This window comes from Dromaius novaehollandiae, chromosome 6 (assembly GCF_036370855.1).
Source record: "Dromaius novaehollandiae isolate bDroNov1 chromosome 6, bDroNov1.hap1, whole genome shotgun sequence".
Classification (NCBI taxonomy): Eukaryota; Metazoa; Chordata; class Aves; order Casuariiformes; family Dromaiidae; genus Dromaius; species Dromaius novaehollandiae.
This window is the reverse complement of record NC_088103.1, coordinates 7,529,170-7,553,313: the sequence shown is the minus strand read 5'-3', so window position 1 is coordinate 7,553,313 and position 24,144 is coordinate 7,529,170. Positions and strand designations below refer to the sequence as shown.

Below are 24,144 nucleotides of genomic sequence, written 5' to 3'. Positions count from 1 at the left end.
GAGCAATTTAAAGGGTCTGACTGCGTGCACCTTTCATTTTGCTGCCTGTGGTCTTGCATGCTTTCCCTTGTATTTTAGTATTTGTGTCGTTGTCTACAGCTTTTCTGGCCACTGAGGAATGCAGTTCTGGGAAGAGTTTAAAGGTACCCGCCTTGTTGCGGGATGTCTTACATTCGGCTATTTATTTTTCCCCCTGCTACTTTCCTCTCTTTTGCATTTATTTCCAATTGCTTAACTTGTATAATTAGATAATGGAAAGGCCTAAGGCGCAATGTTTTTTGATTCCAGACCCTCCCTGTGCTCTGCTCCCTCCCCAAGTACAGAGACTAATGCTATAGTAATTTCTGTGCCTTATGACCAGCCTGGGAATTGAGAATTGGTGTGTTTTGTGGAACCCCATTTTTTTCATGTTTGCTGCTTTAGACTTCAGCCCTGTGAGTTTCTCGCTGTAAAAGCCAAGTTTTTAATGAGCAGATTGCACAGTTCTGCTTGTCACAATAAAAGATGTTCATGGATATTATAGATCTGTTCTGTAAGTGGGGAAAAATAATAAGTTTGATGGTTATTTATAAAATCAGCTATTTAGTTATGCACCCCAAGTACAGCATTTAGTCCATTTGTTTAAAGTTCTTTGTGTGACTTGCAAAGTTCATTGTGAGTTAACTTTGTTTAAAAAAAAAATTGTTTCATTAATCTTCGTTATTTTTAATGTTTGCATCATTGAATTATTTCTCCCAGGTGAAGACAGAAAGATTTATTATAGGAGCAGTTTTATTTATTTATTTATTTTGATTGTTCATTAGAAAGGCTATTTTTGCCATGGTCTTCAAAAGGATTCCTTTTTCGATTTAAAATCTGTCTTCATTTTTGCCAGCATGCAATGCTGTTTATATTGGAGTCTTTATCATGGAATATATTAAATAGTTTCACAGGAAATAGCCTTTGCAGATATTTCTTGTTACAGGGATTTTCCTTTACTTTATATCTGAATGTAGCTCTTCCTTATGCCTTCAGGTGTGTGTTTCTCTCTTTTTAATGCTGGAAGGTCTGAACTAAGAATAAGCTGCTTAGCTGAATGAGAGATTGATTTTGAATTCTATTTGACTGAGTTTTAATTTGTGTTGTCTTCTACTCCGCTCACCTTTCTTTCCCCCAGCACATCTCTACACCAAGACAAGTGTTGGTAGGTGTCTTGGGCCCTATGAATGTCTTACTGAGAAAGATATGCTGACTTACCTTCATATATCTTCAAGATCTACTGTAAAGAAGCCTTTCTTTTAACAAAGCCTGGCATCACTGCAGTGATAACTTGCACTTCTACTTGATGTGGCTTCCTAACCTAATTCTTACCTGCAGAGAAAGATCCCTGCCTGGCAAGCTGTCAAGCGAACTAGCCCTTCAAGTGTAAAGCTAGAGGTCTTTCCAGGGAGGAGGCTACAAGGGATCCTCTGGAGTTACAAGAACGACCGGTTCTCCTGCAATTCATTGACAAATAATTAGAGACTGGCTTCACATAATGAAGCAGGACACCCGTGGAAGTCTTGTTGCACGTTCGTGTGAGTGTAGCACTGCTGAAGGCAAACGCGACTTGAGGGTACAGCACTCCAGAAATGAAGAAATTGCCGAAGCATGTTACCAGTGTATTACTTTCTGCTTGCTTTCTTCTTCTGAACTTGAGTGCAATCCTCCCAAATCTGAGAGGCAGTGTATCAAGGTGCCTGAGTGTACTTGTTCAGGTAGTAATGCACTGTTATGGATAAAATGATGCAAAATTAGGCTTGCATATTCCTGAGGGTCATCTTAAAGATTAGAAACTAGGTACAGCAGAATACTCCAGGGATTGTTGTCTTCTGCTTCCAGTATTAGTTAATGTACTGGATGAAAGAAGTACCTTGCAAAGTACAGTGAAGCACTTCACCAGAGAAGAGTTCAGGAGAAATTGGACTTGGGCAGTGCTGTAATATGTCATTTCTTATATAATGTCTAATATTTTCATATTTAGAAACTTGATGTTTGGAATTTTTTTCCTTCCCCCATGCTCTGTATTTTTCCACTCATTGACTTTTCAGGAACATAAATATATTTCAGTCCACGTGATGGACCTGCATATGGTGACTGGCATACACATCTAAGTAAGCAAGCCCCATCTGTTATCATGTGCATTAAAAAAGGGTGTAGAACCCAGCTCACCTTACTCTCAGCTTCTAGTTTTGACCCTGGAGCTGCCTCTGTGATTTCTTGGGCCGGTTTTGGGCAATTAAGTGTTCAGTTTTTGATATTTTTGATAAAGACTCAAAAAATACAGCAGTGTTTTTAGGGACTTCTCTCCACTTCTGTGAGCTCTCTGATGAATTTGCTTGGCAGACAGCCTGCTGCATAGTTGACGCCCTCCTCTGACTCCAAGAAAATCAACCTTAGGAGTGCTCTTAACCTTGCATTCATCTTCCTCTCCTGCCTGAGATCCTCAAGGTAGACGAGATCATGTTTGCTCCTGTGTTGTCACCTAGCTGCTTTGATTTCCTGGGCCGAAGGAGCCTAAGTAGAGCTCTGTTGACCACTTGATGCTTATTTTCATTGCCCACAGTGCAACCTCAGCTCCACGTGCTTAAAGATTGAAAAAGAAAGCACATCAAACCTTTCATGTGCTGTCCTCCTGTCTCCAGGGTGCTCACAGTCTTTACTGAGCCACTGGTGTGTGCTAGTCCACCACCTTTTAATACCACGTGCCTCCCCCTAGACCTGCTCAAACGTGCAAACCACATTAATTTCTGCAGGCAGGAGACTCAGATGTGTCTGTAGAGCTTTAGACCTCATGGCTTTCACTCTGTTATATCTTCCTCCAAGCAGAACTTGTGTAGTGGTAGCAGGAACAGTTCTCCAGCTGACAGTGCTGGTCTTTTCACATGTTGAAGATGTATAGTTCCAGTTGCATTGGGAAGTCTCACTCTTCTGGAGCCAGATTGGGCATCAGTATGGATTAAAGGTTGCTCTGCAAGAGCAAGATACAGACATTTCTGTGTGCGGGGGGGAGCAGATGTTCAGGTTCCTAGAAACCTTTGCTTTCAAAATTAAAGGCATCCTGGAGTTTGGACTCTTCCTGTGCTAGGCAACAGCTGAGCAGGCATCCTCACTTAGGGACTAGAAACTTTGCATTTCTGTAGGTTTTATAATAGAAAAATTACTCTATAGTGATTTCTCCCCGTTACTACTGTCTGTATGTATGGCATCTATGTGTACAGAGATATTCATCCAATATTCACAGTATATATACACAATGTAGCATACGGTAGTAGCTGTCTCATGAGGAGGTGCAGTTTTAGTTTCTGCATGTGAATTTGGGCAGTAACTCTAGAAGAGCTACTGAGTTTCTAAAAGTAGTTTCTAATCATTCCTCTTGAAAGATGAACAACCACAGCACTGTTTACCAGAAGAGTGTGGGACTTTCTGCCCTGTTTATATTGGATTGAGGATTTGGCACAGCGATATTTGTCTTGCTCTCGTGGCAGCTTTAAGATCTAGAAACTCATGAGCTCAGAGGACTTGCTGGGGCTTTTATACCATCTGAAAAGAATGCTTTCTGTGTCTCAGCTGCTACATGGGATGATGCCTAGACCTGAAGTGACTGAAGATCTTAGACCTTGAATTTGTATTTTGGGTTTTTCAGATGCTTTTAATAATACTGATAAGCTGTGAGATGTCAGAGATCATGCTGTTTCTAAATGCTTTTCCTTTCTGAGCTCTGCTTGGATTTGTGCGCTCTCACCTCCCTAGCTGAGGGTCAGCCTAGCTCAGGAAAAGCCAGGCAATTAAACTCAAATGACCTGGGATGAGATGCAGCGATTAGCCTAGATGAGGCTGAGGCAGTTTTCTGCTAGCACAGATGCTAGCAGATGCACAAACTAGGAGAGGATATTTCTAGAGAAAATATGGCCTGGCCTCTGTCCCCTGACAGGTGAGAGAACATGTTGTTGGCCATATGCTTGTGGCTTCATCCATCCGTGGCGTTCATGCTCCACTATTGCTGTTGTTTTGTATGCTTTCTTTGAGCATCATCTAGCATTAAATCACTGTAGCTTAGTTCTCATCTCCTGTATTTTTGGTGCTAGAGCCTGTTGACTTGAGCGACTGGCCAGGCACAGCAAGGACACTGCCTCTCCCATCCTTGTATGGTCCACCTGGATGTCCTTGGGTTCACACATGGCTTAAGGCTCTGGTTACTTCTGTTTTAACTGGTTTGGAGAGTATCCTGGAAAATCAGTGCTGTGAAGGCGCTATTAACTCCAGACAAAATACAGAAGCTGTTAGACAAGTACTAGGTCCCATCTGGTGCCTCCTCCTTGATGACAAGTTTCTCGGAGACTTTTTGAAGATGATGTGTACTTCCACTAGATACACTATAGAAAATGTATTAAAGAGCTGGCCTATAGCTGTAACAAGAAATAACACATTTTAAATGCCCCGATATTCGCAATTTAAAATATTTTCAGAGGAGGAACATGCAATGTAAAAAAGCTTGACTGGCCAGGTTTTTTTCAGCACTTTAAAATGGTCTTTGTAAATTTTCTGCCTCACTGCCTATGAGCAGTAGTATGGCTGTCTTGAACTTGGTGGTAAAATTTTGTATTGCATCACCTCACTATTGATTTTCTTTAAATATATGCATGCAAAAAAATGTTCATAGCTTTCTTTGCTTTCTGGCTGATGTGTCAGTGTATGTCCAGTGATTCCTCAGGGGAAATTTACTGAGAAGCTGGAGAGAGAAAAAAATCTCAGTGGTAGATGTTCAGGAAGTTGGGTTTCATGAATGGGGAGGATAGAAGTGGAAGATCATTTCTGCAAGTGTCCTCTTAGCTTATAACGTTGCCTCCTGGAACCTGAGAGGCAGAATTGCAACCTTTTGTCACTGTGTTTGGGCTTCTGTTGTTAGCAACTACACGGATTTTCCCACTTGAGAAGAATCTTCATGTTTAGAGGGAGTAAGGTAATAATGATGATATTAAGCTCGTAATATTTGTAATAATATTGTTACATGTATGCATTGTGTAATATCTTATCCTCATGATAAAAGGATTATGTTTGTGATGACTAATGAGTAAAATTAATAGACTGCTTACCTAAATCTTTCGGAAACCATGTTTTTCTCATAAGCGTTTGTTCAAATCTCGATGTCTTTTTGCAGGTACTCCTGAAGACTATCCCCAGTACTTCCACATGAATCTTACAACGGCTGTGCTCACGCTCCTAAAGCCAATCAACAGGGATCTGCACCAGAAATTTGACTTGGTTATTAAGGTAATTTTGACCGAGTTCTTATGTCCATGTACTTTTCAAAACTGTTCAGTAACAAAAAACTCTAGAGAAAATGTGGGATGGGCCCATTTTGTGTTTTTTTGTTTGTTTGTTTTTTAACTGTCAGGTATCAAAAACGTAGTTATAGGGGAGAAGGATGTTGAAGTATTTCTGAAAAGGGAGTGAATCGTGATTGATGTGTTGCATTTCGGGTTGTATTAATATCATACGAACAAACTGTACGTACTGCTTGTGCATTTGCTTTTTATTAACTCAGTTGCCATGAGAAAGTGCTTGTTTTATATTTCATATGTTTCCTCCAGTTCGCTTCCCATGCTGAAGCATCAGAGAGATACAGATAATTACCAGAGTCCTGAATATGGGAGCAAGGAGGAGGAAAAAAAGCGCATTCCACATCTTGTAGTAGTTTTTTGGTTGAGGGATGATTCAAAACAGAGTAGCTGGCTCCAGAACTCTGCTTCTGAGTAAAAGAAAAGCTCCTGAAAAATGCCCAGTGCTGGGCTTGTTCAGCTCCTGTTGATGGGAAAGGGCGTAAACCAGTACTGTGGGCTTGGTCTTCCCTAAATCTATAGATAGAGAGTCTAATTTCCTTTCCGTTTTATAAATACTGTTCTTACCTTAATTCCAGAGTCTTAACTTGATACCAGTCTGCAGTTCTTAATTGAGCCGTGCAATCAGAGCACGTATCGGTTAGTTGTGAAGAGTATGTCTTTATAGAAAAATCTCAAAGCATATCTTCATCTGGTTACTGAGTCGCAGTTTTGCACTCTTGAAATAATTTCTGTGTGCACTATGTTCTTTGCCAATTTGAGGATTAAAAATAGGTGATAATACCCATATTTAATTACTAAATATGTTAAACATGTTAAATCTATAGTAAGCTATTAAGTTTACTTGGAGTAAAATCGTTTGAAGAGGTAAGGTTTGCTGCAGGTAGAATTTGCGTGAAGAGACTGCAAAAATCAGTTCAGCAGAGATGATCTCTAATGACAGTAGAGTAGAATTACATTTACTCCTTTTGGAGACTGTCTGGAGTTGTCCCTACAGCTGTTATCTAATGCCACAGAAAATTGTATAGGGTTTGACGTATTTATTGGTAGGCAGAGGAGCAAGGAAGACAGTAAGGAATGCAATAGTCCAAAGTAGTGAATCACTTGCGTATTTTTCAGCATGTTTTAAACAGACTGGAAGCTGGGTTTTCCTAGCTGCAGTGTATTTTAACAAAGGAATGGCTGTGTGTGTGTGTCTATATATATCATCATCACACTCTATCATAAACCTGTGTGTGAGCTTTTTTCTAGTCTCTACAGTCTATGCAATACCTGTCTATACAGCTGGGAAAGGGTTAGGGCTTGCCTGAAGCTATATGCTTGGGCAGCAAGAGGCTTGCCATCATCTCTCAAAAATAACCTGATTAAGATTTTATCTTTTCTCCTTCAATGGGGAAGCCAAAAGTGTTTTTCAATCATCTCAGAGTGGGGGGAAGTGATGACCTGCGGTTTGGTTCTTGGGATGGAGAGAGATAAAAGGGGAATGTATACAAGACTTGGGGGCAGGCTCCTTCCACAGCTGCTTCTCTGGCCTGCAAAATCTGCTGCTTCTGTGTGCAAAAGCATGGCAAGGAGAAAGCGAAGCAAAGAAAAAGCCACACACAATAGCTGGCAGGGGAAGAAGAAAAAAGAGCTTTTGCCCGTTAATGGGGTTGAACAGCAAAAAAGGGCAAAGTCAGTGGACAGGAAGCAAATAGGGACAGCATCAGTGGAACTAGGGAGTAAACTTTTCATTGTTGCTTGCATGCTGAGTGGCCAGTATTTGCATTAATATTTCTGCAGTAATGTATGCTCTCTTTATATAATCATATTCTGTCTAATACCAGTTGTTTTATAGCAAAGCAATAGGTTGCATGCCATCCATTCTTTAATTCTCATTCTTGACACATCCCAAGGCTTAAATTTCACAAAGCCACCAGGTGGTCCAAAAATTGCCCACCATGACTCCCTGATATAACTTGCAAGAATTCTTTGGTTGTTACTAGCATTTATTAAGCATGGAAGAGTTAGGGACTGAGATTTCCAAGCCCTCTCTGTGCATTGCAGAGGAGGGAACAATTTCCTGGGAAGATAACAAGTTTATTACTACGCAGGTCCTTCCTGTATATTCTGAGGAATATAACTGATTATAGTATTGCAGAAGAGAACCCAAACTGCAGCGTATAGGCACTTGAATAACTTGGCAGCCTTTTTATACCGGTGTTAATTTCCTGCCACAGTTGATTATTGTGTGAGTGCATCAAAGCACAAAGGTTGTGTCTATGCTTAGAGTGAAGTAATTTCCAATTGGATTCTTCTAAAATAATCTATTTTTGCGCCTACTTCCCTTAGTGGAGCTCTACTGTCACTGGGATTGACGAAAAAACTTAGGTGGATTAATATCTAAATAAATATGCTGTGAAGTTGTGGGCTTAAAATTACGACAGCAAAACTCTGTAATGTTTTGTTTGTTTGTTTTGTTGTAGAAATTTGGCAGCCATGTACAGGAGCACATTACATCAATTAAAAAAACTCAATTTCACTGGTCCAGCAATGCATTCTGTGCACCTAAACAGCAAGCGCTGTTGTTAATGGGAATTTTTAGAGGCATTAGTAGGTTCATATTGCTGTGTAATATGTGCAGTCAAGGGGATAATAAGTAAAATTCTCAGTGTGTAAGAATGATAATGTGCCACCTGCTAGAATAATAGAAGTTTTAATGCTGGGTTGTTCAGGGGCCTTTTGAACTGATATAATGCCTCAGATTTGTACCAGGTAAAATCTTCAGGTTCTTGTGTTATGTATTTTAAAGTTTGTGTTTTCAGGCAGCACTGAAGTCATTGAGTCTGAATCTATTTTATCTGGAAGGGTGGCATGAGTGATGTTTCTCTTCAAACAGAAAATATGCTATTTTTACAAAACTCATTGAATTTAATCTTTAAAATATTCCCTCTGATATCGGACGATCAATTCTTTTTTCCTGTCAAAATAATATGGAAAAAGTGAAATGGAAAAAGCTGGATGAGTCAATACATGTTTATTAGAGTGTGTGAAGTAAGGCTGGCAGGAAATTGGTGCTCTTGTCTGTGGTATAAAAAAAAAAAAAACACTCTATCTCTGATAAATGTTTAATTCTCAGATAGGAAGACTATCGGAAAAGCAAAACTTTTAAATAAGAAAAGCTGGCTTTCGGCCTCCCTGTGGCCTCTAGAAGTTATTTGATGAATAAGTAAAAATTTTAATCTTTTGTTATAGAAAGAATAGGAGTCTTTGAGCACCAAAGAGGAGCTGGGCTCTGCCAGCCCCTGAGCAGGCTGCAGGGTGGCCCGAGGGAGCGCGGCAGCACGTTCATCCACCCCTGGGGAAGCCCATGGCTTCCCTGCAGAGCAACAGGGGCTTTGCCCAAAGAATAGGTATTTTTTTATTTGCAAAACGGAAATTTTGATGTGGTGATTGCAAGGCTGTCAGAATAAGTGTTGTTAATACTGTATTTAAAAATGCAGCATCTCCAAGGCTAAGTCCAAAGTGCGTAAGCCTATGAATCTAAGGAATTGTGAACGTCCTTCCTGTTTACCTGCCATTTCTTCTGTTTCTCAAAATTGTTCCTCAAATGCAAAAAACAGCCTGTGAGAGTAATTCTTTTTTGAAATCGGTTCCCACTTTTGGAAGAAGTTTTCTCTATTTGTATAAAAATGTATCTTTACACGTGTGCGCACACAAACACGTTTTTAATTGCAGTTTGAAGATTTACATCCATAAAAGTAGAAGCCGCATGTCTCTTTGCAGAGCAGACAACTCAGGGAGTGGACAACCTCTGGAGGAGGCAGTCCTGGTTTACAAAAGGTAGTTGGTGGAGAAATCAAGCCAAAGCAACACACTTTCTGCTATTTCAAACGCTCAGAAAAATAATGCTGCCTTTCATCGGGAGGCTTGCTTAAACATCTGCTGATATTCTCAACAAAGTAATAAATCTATTAAAATTGCTGTTCTTTAGTGTTGTTACCACAGTTGCTATCTTTGTCCTGAGGACAAGGATTTGCAATAGGAAGGAATGCAATTGGTTTATTCCTAAGCAGAGTTAACTTCACCTCTGATAACTATGTGCTTTTGGAAAGGGATATAGCTGCTTGAGAGAAAGTTAGCAGCTTTACTTGTCTTTCTGGAAAAAAAGGACCATTATTCTGTAGACCTGAGACTATATTCTTCTTGTTACCAGCTCCAAAAAGTGTCAGAGCACTTTTTATTTCTTTTCAGAGCATGTGTATCAGGAAAAAAACAGGAAAAATGCTGATCTAATTGATGCACTTTGATCCTTTTGTATTAGAGCATCGGTTATTTATCAGTTGGGCAGCTTAACCTGGCAGCTCGGTTAAAATCAATTTCAAAAGTGCACTGAATGCCGAAGACTAGGTGTGCTTAGAGAGCCAACGAAGTATTACCGACTGGAAACACTACACTACCGAGGGATTCGCCACTTCTGTAAAAGGCCGGATTGTGATAACATTACTTGTGCCGAGTGTTAACTCACTCCCTAGGCACTCACATGGCTTTCCAAGGAGTTCGAGGATGAGGTGTTAGACCTCGCTGCAAGGGCTATTAGTCCAGCCCAAAGACTGCGTGTTGCTCTGTCGCATACAGAGAGTTGGGGGGAAAATTGTCACTAGTAAATCATAGATAGCTTTTGCTCTATTACAAAAACCTCCCCCAAATTTTTTTAAAAACATCATGGTCTCAGATTATTCCAATGTCTTGTAGACCAGAAAGTGAGCTTTCTTTAAATAAATCACTAAATATCTAAAAAATGTTGTCTGCTGCAAGCATAGGAAGTTTGTAGCGTAGCGTTGGGATGTTTTATTTCTTACTAGAGAATTAATCACACAGGCTTTTAGTGCTGTAAATATTGTTGTCTCCAAAAATGAGTATGCAGTTGCTCAGAGGACAAGCAAAGAGCAAGTCCGAGTCAAATCAATTTTTTTTAAAGGACTAAATAGAGAAACACTTAGAATATTCCTGTCAGACTACTGTGAAAAGTGTACATTAAACACACGTCCTCCCATAAAGACAAAGCACATACATATATGTATGTTTTGTATGATCTGTACAGTTAATTCTTAAATGACTGTTAATTTGCAGTCGTGCCAGATTCATGTAACCTGGACATCTCATTAAAATCTCCAATTATATTAAAGAAAAAAAGAAAAAAGGAAATAAGCTTCCTAGCCTCAAATAACATTGGTAGCCTGAATTGTAGTAAGATTTTTCCTTGCATCTGAGAGTTTCACAGCTCTCATGGAATAGCTTCTTTCAGAACGGAATTGCTTTGTGTCACAGTCACTTGGGTTTTTTGGTGCCTTCTCAACACTGTTGATAGCAGAAGCATACTTTATCACTGGGCAGCAGTGGTGCCAAATATTTTCAAAAATGTAGTTGCAGAATATTTTTCTCAAAAGTTTGTTATGTTCAGGTGATATTTCAGTCAGACTGGCATTAACCTTGTGGCAGGTAACACAATAGAAACAATTCTATAGCGGCGTTCCACTTCCATGTTGTTTAAGTGGTAGCAGAAAGTCAACGCATGCTGTCAAGAGTTCAAAAAACTCTTAGAAATTCCAGCGTTACAAGAAAATTGGTTTGGGGTCCCATTCTGTGAGGAGTGATGTTAAACTTTCCAGCAGTACCATCTGCTTAGCTTACTCTCCAGACTTGCAACTTTGAATGGAGTGCAACTTTCAGTTTTTAGATGGCCTTTTTTTTCCCAGTAAGTTGTGGCATTGATACAGGATGCAACTGGCCAAAGTATGTTTGAATAATTTGGGGTGAGCCCGATCTTGTACGCCTGTTATCTGCCCACCTTGAGAAATAGCCAGCCACTACTCTGTTCCGATGGAGGCTGCTATGGATCAGAGAGAGATGTTTCTGGGTGCATGTGTTGGCTGTTGCAGTATAGTTAAGCCGTCAGACTTTGCAATTCGCGTGATTTTCACTGATGATGGATCTCAGCGGAAAGGACAGAAAGTGATACTCTCCTGCTGCACATGCTGGAGGTTAATTGGTTTCTCTATTCCTGTTGGGAGCTTTATTGATCTGTTACGGCCATTGCTCGCTGGGCTATTGAGAGCTTTCCTGGATTACATGAAAAGAATTGGGCATAGCTTCAGCAACTGTCTTAGGATCAAAATGTGGATGAATGTGCACTTGGGAGGCAGAAAGTAAATTGGATGTATGTCATGGCTTTTTATGATATATTCATTGAACAAAGCTTTTTTCCTGTTCGGAGTGGAGGGACACAGGGAGACACAGTGTGAGTGTGTTTTTACCAGTCACTAGCTTTTTTTTAAATTATTTTTATTTATTTATTTATTTATTTTACAGAGGAGGTAGGTCAGCAAGCACAGTGCTCTGCGGGGAGCCCTGTGCTTTTTTGAACTTGGTAATGATTTCAAAGGAGGTTGAAATGCTGAAATAACAAAGTTTGATCCTGACTTCTTACAGAATCACAGAATGCCTGAGGTTGGAAGGCAGCTCTGGAGATCCTAGTTCCAACCCCTCTGCTCAAAGCTAGAGCAGGTTGCTCAGGGCCCTGTCTAGTTGGCTTTTGAATAAGTCCAAGATTGCAGACTCCACAACCTCTTTGGGCGACCTGTTCCAGTGTTTGACCACCCACATTGTGAAAAAGTTATTTTTTATGTTTAAATGGGATGACTTGTATTTCATTTTGTGCCCATTGTCTCTTGTCCTGTGACTGGGCATCACTGAGAAGCGTCTGGTCCTGTCGCCTTTACACCTTCCCATCAGGTATTTATACACCTTGGTAAGATCCCTCTGACCCTTCTCCTCTCCAGGCTGAGTAGTCCCAGCTCTCTCAGCTTCTCATGTGAGATGCTCCCATCCCTTAATCATCTTTGTGGCCCTACTCCAGTCTCACTCCAGTCTGTCCATGTCTCTCTCGTTCTGGAGAACGCAGCACAGGACGCAGCCCTCTAGATGTGGTCTTGCCAGTGCTGGGTGGAGGAGAAGAATCCCCTCCCTCGACCTGCTGGCCACACTCTTCCTCACGCAGCCCAGGATGCTGTTGGCCTTCTTGGCCTCGGGGGTGCATTGCTGGCTCTGTCTCAAAAAGGGCAGAGGAGAAGTAGGTTCCGATCAGGGAAGGAAGAATGAAAATACGATAGATAGTGACACGATTTTGAGTGTGAAGAGGAGCAGTAGTTCACTGTCTCTTCTCATGCAAGAAGTAGGAGTTATCAAATGAAGCAAGTAGGTGGCAGGTTCAAAGCAGACGAGAAGGTTGTTCTTCATCTAATGTAGTTTATCTATGGGGTGCTTTGACAGGCACTGATGGAGGTGCTGAAAGTTGACACTGGGAGCAAGGGGAAGCCAGGCAAGTCCATGGCAGAAAAGTCCATTGGTATAAGGAGAAATCCAGGGTACCTGTGGTTCAGGATATCTCTGAGCTGTAAATTGTTGGCAGCCGGGAGGTTGTCCCAAGAAGCATTGCTGTAAGCTTCCTCCATGCTTACCTTCTTCTCTAAGCTTCCATCTTTGGCTGCAGTCGTAAACAGGATTCTGCACTAGATTATTGTTTTGACCCAGTTTAGCTGCTCTTGTGACCCACTCTTCTTAGGAGTTTGATATGGTAGCAGCCCAGGAGAAGATGCACGTCAGTTGAGGCTCACTAGACGAGAAAGGCCTGGAATACTGCTACAGAAATTGTGCAAAGTCCATGCTTTTTGTGACTGACAAAGTCCTTAATTATCTGACTTTTTTCATCACTTCAAAAACTTCATATATGCAGTATTTTTTTTTAGTTTTTACCTGTTACCCTCCAACACCTTTCATGCCATTTCTGTCTCTTGGCCTCCATGTACCTATCGACCTTTATTTGTCACCTTCCTTCAGGTTAGCTGTAATTTTCCTCTGTCTTCCAGTGTTTCTCAAAGAATTCGTTTTCCTGCATTCAAGAGGATTTGTGCCTATTCTTCTTCAGTCTTCTAAATTTTTCAGTGGTCGCAAATAGGGATTTCAGCAAGAAGAGTAATGTCTCCTTTACTTTGGTTTAATCAATGTGACAAATATGTTATAGTTGGAGTATATAATGTAAATACTAAGACATTTATCACTTTGAACTGCGTGTATAGACTGCAGCGTTGAGAACTTGAAGAAAGCTTCATAGTGATTTCCACTGAATAGGTCTCTAGAAAGTAACCTAATTGGTAAAATGCATGGTTTCCTAAATATTGGACTTTTTTTTTTTTCTCCTGCCCTCTCAAATTCCTCTGAGTGCAAAGTGGAGAAATAAAATACAGCCCATATGACAAACAAGGCTTTCCAAAAATACATTTTCCTTTTTCTGGAAGTGCTTTGTTTTTGTCTCTTTTGAGATGCGACTGGAGATGGTCTCATCTGATGTTCTGGCGCAAGGGTAAAGATGTTAACAGCTGTAATGGGAAACATCGGGTGATTGCTGTGCCTTCGAATAGATCGCCAGCCGAGCAAACGAGCGCTATTGTGCTCGTGGCAAAAGATTAGAACAAAGAATAGAAGAAATGTATTTTCATTAAACAGTTGCTCAATCCACTTTCTGCCGATGAAGAAATCTTCAAAATCATTAGCTTGGTGGAACTGCAATGTGTATCCTGTAGGTGTAGGTACCATAACTGCATTTTAACTTGGCTTTTCAAATGTTCCTCCCTTATATGAACTCAGTTATATTCAGTTACCTCCTTTGGCTTATTGCTATCAAAACAGTGTAGCCAGTCCAAATAATCTGGAAATTTCTCTTCCCTTTGAAGTGGCCTTTTTATCTTTGTTGAGTGTAATATGGTGGTGAGCTCCGAGGTAGAAATGAAAATCTGAGTGCAGAGTGAGGTTTAATGGTCGAGAATAAGGGGAAAAGGGTGCAGGAGGACACTGTTCTAAAAACCTTTCTGATGTATCAATAAAATGTTTTTCCTTATTGTTTAAAATGTCAGTCTTTTCCCAAAGTTACTGTATACATATTGATAATACCATTTTTTTTCCCTGTTTGACAACACCTCAGAATGGCAAATGTTTTCCTTGTATTGAGAACATTAAATCACAGATATACACTAATGAGAGTAGTAACTGAGTTAAAGACTGACCCTAAATTGTGTTATTAGTCATAGAGCCACAGAAAGATTAAAATCCATAGGTGGTAAGCTCCATAACTATTTATATTTACAGAAATATCTGCATTTCCTTTGTGTGGTAAAACAGACTTTTTTTTTTTCATTGTGCTCATCACTTAGGACTTGATACACTGACTTCATAGTTGGCATTTTCTTTAACTGAAAGGAAAAAGAAAGGAGAGTTTTATGATTTGGAAAGGTGGTCACCCGTAAGGATTACTGTTCATTGCACTATAGTGTCATGAGCCTTAGCGATACTGAAGTCGCTTATCCATGACACATGAAGGAAAAATACATGGTTGAGGGTTTTTTTTTTTTTTCAGCCTACTGTCTAGACACATTGTGTGCCAATATCATTTCAGTGCCACATCACAAGCTTCACTGACCATGAAGTCAGATTTCTTCCATGTCTAAAGATACTCTCTACTGCTTGTCCTTAAGCCAATTTTTAATCCGTTTCCATAGTTCTTTCCTTATGCTGTACTTTCTGACCTTGTAAATTAATCCAGTGTGTGCTATGCAACCCCAGCACTTTCCCTAAATCTAGGTAAATTATGTCCCTAGTTTCACCTTTATCTCCCAATTCAGTCATGAACTTAAAAAACGGGAGCTTTGTCAGACCTGGCTGTCCTTTTCTTGATCTGTGTTGGCTGCTTTTTTTTTTGTTTGTTTGTTTTTAATTGCGTGGGTATAAATGCTATATAACACTTCCGTGTCCGTCACAGCTGAAGTGAAGTTTGAGTGTCCGAAGCTCCTGGACCTTGTTCTTGTATTAAATAGAGGACCTGAACCGGCCTGGCTGCAGGTCTCTAGTCCTCCACCTTTTCAGTGAGCTATCAACTGCAGTTGCCAGAGGCTTTTCCTGACTTCTTTTGCCGTATTGCTTGAAACGTTAGGCAATAATTGATGGCAAGGAGCACAGAGGATATCTGTGGTCGTAGTGAAAGGGGATGAGTGCGAGACTGGAAGCAATTGCAGCAATTGAATTTAGGACGTTTATGGTTCTCGCTGGGATGCTTGCAACGAAACGGCAGGTAACTGGATGGCAAAAATGACCTAACTTGACCGAACCGTTGTTATAGTCTGTTAGGGGCTCTCTCTATCATGTAGGTTGTCTAGTGGTGAAGTTTTAGTGTGTTTCTTTTTCAGCGGTACTTAAACGGGTGCATTGGCTCCAAAACCAGTATTGACTTCCAAAAGCAAAAGAAGATGTGGAGTTACTTTTCTGAAAAGCCAAAGGTCAAGTGATTGATACATTGTGAATCTTCTTCAAATATCATTCTCTCTTTTGTGTTTGCTTTACATGGACATTTAACTATCCAGGATTCCTTGCCCAATAGTGCAGATGTTTGGCAAGCCTCAGTCTTAATCCCAACAGTTGTGTGTTGTAGTACAGTTATCATCACTGAATTGGAAGAAATAAAAAATACCGTGTTATTGTGTGCAACTAATTCTAGGTAAGCTGTGTTTTTTTGAATGTTTATGAATTGATCTAGCCGTAGGATTAAAAAGAAACCTTGAAAATTGTATTTATACATCAAAGAAAAATTTAATCTGCTAGTGGATATTTCCTGAGTGGGAGTGGGTATTTCCTGAGTGGGAACAGCACAAAGTTCAAACACATTGTTGGCTATAAATTATTTACTCATTTCCCCTGCTAGGTCCTGCAGGGAGCAGAAGCAATGATTTGGTCATATCTTAAAAGAAACCCTATCCAGAAGCTAACCTGGTAGCTGTAGATATAGTGGGTTTATGCTGGTAACTGCTCAGAAGCACAAGGAGAGCAATGGCTAAAAGCTGTTTGGTTGAATAAAAGAATTAAGTTGTTCAGGGAATCAAGAGGATTTTGATAGCGCAGAGCAAACGGCTTTCAGACCTGACTGCAGTTAGCAAAGCTTTGGTTTCAAGGAAGAAAAAATGACTGTAGTGGCACTAATTTCAGCAAATCTTTTGATCATGGAGTGCACAGAAAAAGTTTATTTTGATGGAGCAGGTTCGTTTTTCCAAGAAAAATTCTTAGGGCCGGTATTTCAATGATGCTGTGTTAAAGAAAAAAACAGTCACGTAATCAGAAGCGTAAACTAGACTCTTTCTTTCATTAACATTCATTCATTCATTTTTGCACTTTCTCGTATTTTAGACACTGTTTAGTCCAGTTTTATATTGGATGGTGATAACCTGCCTTCATTTTTTTGTGGTTCAGGTGGTCTGTGACAGCTTGCATTATTATTTTAGACACTGTCTTCAAGCTTTTCATCATGGTGGCGGATGGAGCATGTCCTTTTCGACGGGATTGGAAAAGCTATATGTGACTTTTAAGACATGCTGTTCTGTGGTTGCGTGGCACTAGATCCCTGTAGCAAATCGAGAAAAAACACAAAACAGCAAAGGGATATGGGAAGGTTTAGTATTGCTGCTTATAATATGGTCGTGTTCCCTTTTGCTGGGGTATTTTTTCTCTCTCCCTGACCCAAAGACTGGGTGTATAGTGGGCATTTCCAGGAGGGAGCTGAGCAGGGGGGTTCAGAGTTGCAATGTTGGATTTGGGGATATTTCAGCTACAGACAGCTCCTTACCCCAAAGTTATTTCTGTAGGGCTGCCTGACAGCCATGCCTCTTTGCCGGCTTTACGGAGCGAGATGCCTGTACGAATACCAAAATCATAAAGATCAGGAAAGGAAGCAAAGCTATTTCATTATACGACTGACAGATAGCAACTCTAATTATGTCTTGCTGTAACCGAAGATCGTGAAAGTAAATTCTGCTGCCATGCATGTAGTTGTCAGGTCTTTTGAGGAATCTGTGCATGCAGCCAGCTCTTTTATTGCCCTACAGCAATATAGCAAACATTTCCTATATGCAGCAGTGATTGAATGTCAGGCATTTGTTGACCCCGGTGTTGTATAGTCTTAGTATGATGGAAACCCAGTTTAAAGAATCCTGAAGTGAATGTAACACTTCTGGCACTTTTAAGATAATCTGAATTTGATGTACGCTCCCATTACCTTTACTGGATGCTAGGCAAGACCTTTAAAAGCATAATGGGCAAAGCCTGGGCACGGAGAGGTGGGGTAGGATTTCCTCGCTGCTGGTGCCACCTTTGTAGACAGGACAGGTAGCTGGAGCTCTATGAAACGAGGATTGCTCACATCCCTAGGCTGTCCTGGCCTCTGGTGCTCCTCCCTCCCCGCCATGGGAATGAGCACGGGGAACGGAGACGGTGCACCTGGAGCTCCGGGAAAGCTTGCCTGCATGCTGATGTCCATCTGGAGCTGGTTGTGTCGCCAGAGGCGGTTTTCTTCACCAAACAGACCCCCGCCAGCTTATTAGGAGAGAAAACTCGGTGTTTTTTATTATTTTTTTTTCCCCTGTGGATTTGGAGAGTCTTTCACATCACTTTCATTTCTCCTTTCTTTTGGGGAACTGTTTCATCTAATGCTTTGAGTATGTGAGTTTAATGGTGTTTTTCATATTGAACGTTTTTTGAAGCTGGTAACCCACTGAGTTGTTCTTTTACTTCTTGTAGAGTCTCTTTGGAGAGACTGCTTTCATTTCATATCTAGTTGCCTGCCTTAAGGATAAAATTACGTGTTGGCTGCTACAAATACCTGCAGTTTGCAGAATTCTTCTCCAAGTTCAACCCTGCATTCAAGCTGCTCATCCAGCAGATCACATACAATTCTTCACGGCATATTACTTAATAAATGTAGCTAAACGTATTTGATGAGAGAATTATTTAACAATTTTCACATTGTTTTGCCCTTCCTTTCTTTCTTAGGTTCACTCATCTAAAGCAGCAGTTGTCCGCAGTGTAAGCCTCTGTTCTTTGTGCGTCGCGTGGGTAGCGTGAAGGGACCTGCTGGTTTTGCATAGATAACTTTCGTAACTGTGTGAAAAATCTAAGGTTTTCATCTCGCTGTGTGTCACTGTGAAGAAGTCTTCAATGTACAATTCTTTTTTTTTTTCTATTTAACCTTCCTCATGGCTTATATATCTTCATTTTCCACTGTATGAAACAGCCTAGTCAGGTTCATTGCAGACTGCTCCCTCTACGGAAGAACCATGGAGGTTGTTCAAGTCCATACAGTATCAACAACCTTTGGCAGGTTTGCAGGTTGACAGTAAAGTACGTTCTTCTTAAGAAGAACCCAAGTCCGCAGGTGTCACCTGTGTCTTAACCATTTTTGTTGATCTTACGTATGGCAAGGTTGAATAGAGTGAAGATTTTCTATTATTGTTTAAAAAATAAATAAATAAATTAGACTGTCTTAAATATCAGTGGCTTTTTTTCTGAACAAAATTTAAATTGTTCAGGAAAAAGTATTTTAGGAAGCAGAGGTGCTCAACCTGAGGCCAGCAAGCCGAGCGAGAGCGCTATTGGGGCACGAGGAAACAACTGCTTTTGCTCCCAGCACTGAATATATGAAACAAATTGCCCTGTATAGGAATGCATCTCATAAAAACAAGCAAACAACAAAAAAGGGGGAGAGAGGTACAATTTATGGCTGTCATATTTTTTGGAAAATTATAAACAGCATGCACCAAAGGCGCATAAACTGTTCCCAGCGTTGCTCCTGTGAATATGTTTACATAACATATGAAGGCAATTTTTCACGTTTGTATAAAAAACTCTTTGTACTGAAGAAAATGAAAAGAAGTGACTTTGAGAAAAAGGTTTATTAAAAAGATGTTGATTAAAAGTAAATATCTGTACTAGCATTTCACTAGTTTCTGTTGTAATTTTCCATTCGATTTGCTGGACCCCCCCATTATGTGTAAAGCCTAAGACGGAAAAAAATTGGTTATTCGTATGTTCCAGTGGCTTATAGCAGAATGACTCTGGAGAAGCCTCATAAGAGAACCGACAATTTGTTTTCCCTTCCAAATTTCAGCTAAATCTTTTCAAAGATAAGAAAGGCTTATATTTGTCTTCCTGCTCTTACAAATATATGGGCTGGGTTTTAAAATGTGTAGCTATGTATTATGAGGATCAGAAAAACAGGTATTTCTCTTTACCGAGTTGGTGTTTTGTCTTTTTACTGTTCAGAAAGATTCCAAGTTATACAAAAGGATTTGTGAAGTGATGGTACTAGTGTGTAAGGCAGATTAAAGGTGAGTTTTAATCGGGACCCCACAAGTAGGTGTGTTGAATTAGAAAAGCGGTGGTTTGCAGAAATTTGGCAAATATGCTAAAAACATTAAAGGAATGAACATTGGGACTTCTTTAGAATTTCAGCACTTTTTTTTTAAAGGTGTTTCCAGTCTTTTATCCAGGACTGGGACAGGCAGGACTTTGTGTTGATGCCATGTCATGGTGCTGCAAGAGGTGCCGAGCCTGTGGGAAGTGGCTGTGACCCTTGGACATTTTGCAGCATCCTTCTATGTTTTGAGCAGTGTCAAAATACATAATTTTTTTCCTTTAATTTCATTTTATTTAGTTGCTTTGGAGTTGGTGCCCACTGAGGAAGGAAAAAAAACTATTTTTATTGTAATTTCGGACTGCAGTGCCTAAAATTCAGGTTCTGTTTTAAGAGCCCACATCCTGCTTCGTATCTGTCTATATATAATTTAGAGCACTGTCTTTTTCTTCCCAAAGACACTCCAGTACCATGGTTGTAATGCAGTAAACATCCTGCTCAGATGAATCTTTTCTCTTCTAACCCAGAATGGGTTCTGCGCTCACTCGTGCTTTAGAGCAAGGCCATTAGCACAGCAATTCAAGCGGCTCAGACAGCTGGGATCCTCTGTTCTTTGCATTTTCCTTTTTTCAGTGTCTTTTCACAGCCGTTGTAAGGAATATGCAGGTCAGCTTTAAGGGAACATGCAGGAGCTGTTAAAACTTTTTATTGTGAGAGAGATTTATTTTTCTTCAAGTGGAAAAGAGTATTTAATGATGCTCAGCGATATAACTACTTAAAAAATAGAATCGGATCAACATGCGTCTTTGGCTCATATACCAAAGCAGCCTTTTGCTGGGATTATTTCCATGTATATATTAAGTATATTATTTTAGGCCCAAAACTATCCATATCGAGAGACATTTCAAGTTTTATGCTCTGGTGGGTCAGTAACTAGAGCACCTTCAAGAAATTTTGATGATGTTTCCTTGTTAAATTGTTGGTGCTCCGCTGAATGAAAACAAATTTCAAATGTAAAAATTTCAAAATAAATATCATGTCTGTCAATTATGGGGTATGGTCAGCCTTAAGACCTGTCTAATCTGCAATACCATCACCAGCTGCTACGCTATTGGTTTTAAAATGCTGTTAACTTCTGCAGGATCGGGATTTCCCCAAGGGTGGTTGAGTGCTGCTCTGTTGGACAAAAGCCTGTGAAATTAGGAGATATCCAGCTAACTGCTAATAAAACTGCTTGCAGTGATCAGTATAAAGGCAAAGCGTTTCAGCTAATGTGGACCTACCTCTTCAGAATTGCTTGGGATCGCCCAGAAGCGTGGGTCTCCTTTGGTGGACTGGTGCCTGAGGTCCTACTTTCCTATTATGTGCTTTATTTCAGTAAGAATTGGAAATGGCAGGAAAAAAAGAAAAATATTCTAACTCTAATATGGTGGTGTAGCAATTGCTAGAAGCAAATATGGGTTTGATCACCGTGGTAGTATCCTGTATCCTAGAAGCATGCAAGAACAGCAGGAGATGAAAACATTACCTCCTGCAGCCTGTTTCCTGAGATTTTGACATGCAGGTGCAGTGTCTAGCAACCCCCCCCCCCCCCAATTTCTTCAGTAGGGTTTGATCTCTTTAAGAAAAGAGATCCTGGGAAGATCTCCTGGGAAGAGCCTCATCCAGTTCAGGTGCAAATGTCTGCTTATGGAAATCCCCTTGCCAGACCTGACCTTATCCTTGGGAGTCAAAAAGTAATCACGCGCAGGCAAATAGGTTGGCGGTCGCCTTTAAACCAGTGCCACTATCACTATTGCCAGTCTCTCAGTCAGCAGTCCAAAAAATTTACTTCAAGGAAGAAACACTGAAACAGGAACTGAGTGTTCTGAATAAATTTCTTATGAATTGTTGAAGGTGTCATTGCTAATTTTCAACAAAATAATTTTGATAACATTTGCACTTTTTTTTTAACTTGAAATAGAAGTGCTTATCACCATCATCCTTTTGCTTGGTAAACAAATCATACCCTTATACAGAATTAATGTTTTGCAGGCCAAAAAGAAACGCCAAAGAAGAAACAAAGAAATAGCTGAAGAAATCAAAATTGTGGGTTTCCAGAAGGAGGTCCTTGGATGTAGGAACAGCCTTTGAAAAATGAGGAATTAGTTGTTTTTAAAATGGGAACTATCGAAAATGAAAACCCTGTGAACAAAAAAGTACTGTTAGCAATCATTTTAGTATTGTTCCCTCTTTCCTCTGAAATGTTTTTACTCTTGGAAATTTTATTGTACAGAACACTGCTCCTGTCTCCGCAGAAAGGCTATAGCGCAGGGCTGGCAGGCAGCCTCGGGATTGCTGCGCTTCCAGGTTTTGGAAATGAAGCCCTAAGTATTGGAGACCACCTGACAGCTCTGTACTATTGCCTTTCTGCTAGGACATGAGCTGTACTACAATTAAAGCTGGTTACCCTTTATAAATTAAAAAGCAAATTGCTTGTTGTACTCTACTTTCCCTTTTTTTATTTGCTTTAATTAGCCATTTAAGCAATCATTAAAAAAGAAAAAAGGCAAAACTGTAGATTTGTAGCAAATTAACATGTTATGTAATGAGCAATTAGTGTGTTTCTGTTTCGGAGTTTTGAAGAGAAGTGATCAGGTGAAGCTGTATGAGCTAGTGCAATTTGGTAGGATGAGGCATTGCCATTGGAAAGTGAGGGTTGTTAATTGAAATAAATAATTTTGTTTGAAATTTGAAAGTAGGCAAAATAAAATTCTATTCCTTTAACATTAGAAAGATGGATGTTTGGGATTTAAAAAAAAAAAAAACCAAAAAACATATTCAGTAGAATACGGTATCCCAGTAATCTGTAGCAAGTGCCATCTGTCCATAGCTGCTGTGCTCTTCTTTTGACTGTAACCACCACCCATAGGTGGTGGTATCAGCTTAGGTGGTGGTTACATTGTACTTTCAGGAGTTTCCAGTTTTCTTTTATTCTTTCAAGTACAAGAGATTTTTCAAAACTCATGATCTTGAAACTTTAAGGCAGGATTTCTGCTGCATGGCTTTAGAGTTTCATTGTGACTAACTAAAAGGTTCTTGAGGGTTACCGAAACTTTTTTTTCCTTATTTCTTAGCTAATTTTTGATATTTCTTTTTTGCCTGATGCCAAGTTTCAAAACAGGGTGAACTGAACAGTGTATTACTTACTTGTGTGATTGGCTAGTAATTCTTAACAGTAAACCAAAACCAAATAGTAACTGTTTGCAGAATCTAAAAGCATTTGGTGAATGAATTTTTTGTTCTTTTCTTTTTCAGGCTGAACAGGACAATGGCCACCCTCTTCCTGCCTTTGCTAATTTACACATTGAAGTCCTTGATGAGAATAATCAGAAGCCTTACTTCACGAGATCGACGTACGAGGGCTTTATTCTCGAATCCTCCCCAGTGGGTACCACCATCTCTGAGAACCACAACTTGACCTTGCCGTTACAAATCGTAGTGTTGGACAATGACGTAGAGGAGGTACGTTTCTCTCTTTTACAAGCTCGTACTTGTGCTTACGTTTTTATTGTTGGTGAATGCTTAGTGTGAAGGGGAAAATTCTGAATTTTGTTAGATGTATGAGTCTGCAATGGGGCATGGGGAAAATGGGAGGGGAGAAGTCAAAGAGGAAGGAAATCTGAACACATCAGAAGAAAGAGGAATATGAGAGCTGGAGGCCAAAAGTTGAATCCATTCTTTGCTCTGCCCAGATTTTTATTTTAACATCCCTCATTGTAAAAGTTGAACATCTTCAAAAGAGTAGTAGCCTAAACCAACTAAGCTTCTAGGGTTAACTTTTCTGTTCTCCCTGAGGCTGGTTTCGTTGCATCTTTTTGTTGAGGTTTCTTTCTCCTCTAATTACCGGCATCTCTCTAGCTTGTCCCTTCGCTGCTCTTCTTTGTCTCTGTTCTCATTGGTTCTTTTTCTGTTCTCTTGTTGTCTTCAGGTACCTAAGGAAGTTGTAGGCATATGTTTTGCAGTGATATCTGTAGTGTGCAGCGATATTTTTCTAATAAAGCTTTTGACCTGATATTCTGAAAACCGTCTTCTGTTGGTACAAACTTCACTTCTCATGTTGCAATTTCCTTGCTTTTGAGAAATGTGAGAGACTGTTGTCACTGAACGATGCTTCCTAAAGCCTTGTCTGCAGAAGAGTGATTTACTGTCCCAAGAAGCTCTTCTAAAGCCCAAACTCATGTAGTATTTCTCTCACATAGCCATTAAAAAATCTCAGGCAATTCACTGGCATTCAAAATAACGAGTTGGATAGACGCATGGGAATAGTTGGAGACAGCTTTCTTAGGGCCTAGATAAAAGATATGGCACAACTGTGCTGATGGCTTCTGGTACACATGCAAAATGCTCTTCTTCAGCGTTGCCTTTGTTAAAATAAAGCAGTTTTCTTGCCTGAGCTGATTAGTTATAGTGGGACTGTGTAGGCTGCTGAAGTGAGGAAGAAGAAAGGCGCTGGCATCAGGCACTGGTTTGTTTTTG

General features: G+C 40.1%; 1 protein-coding gene across 10 annotated transcripts in view; it reads left to right on the top strand.

Annotated features, from left to right (window-relative positions):
* Positions 1 to 24,144, top strand: part of LOC112981614 (protocadherin-15) — a 1,192,166-nt gene that overhangs the window by 1,010,075 nt on the left and 157,947 nt on the right. For all 10 annotated transcript variants that reach the window (XM_064513568.1, XM_064513569.1, XM_064513570.1 and 7 more), the window contains 2 exons: positions 5,180 to 5,292; positions 22,924 to 23,130. In XM_064513568.1, the coding sequence (XP_064369638.1) occupies positions 5,180 to 5,292; positions 22,924 to 23,130 (320 nt within the window). The remainder of the gene's footprint in view (positions 1 to 5,179; positions 5,293 to 22,923; positions 23,131 to 24,144) is intronic.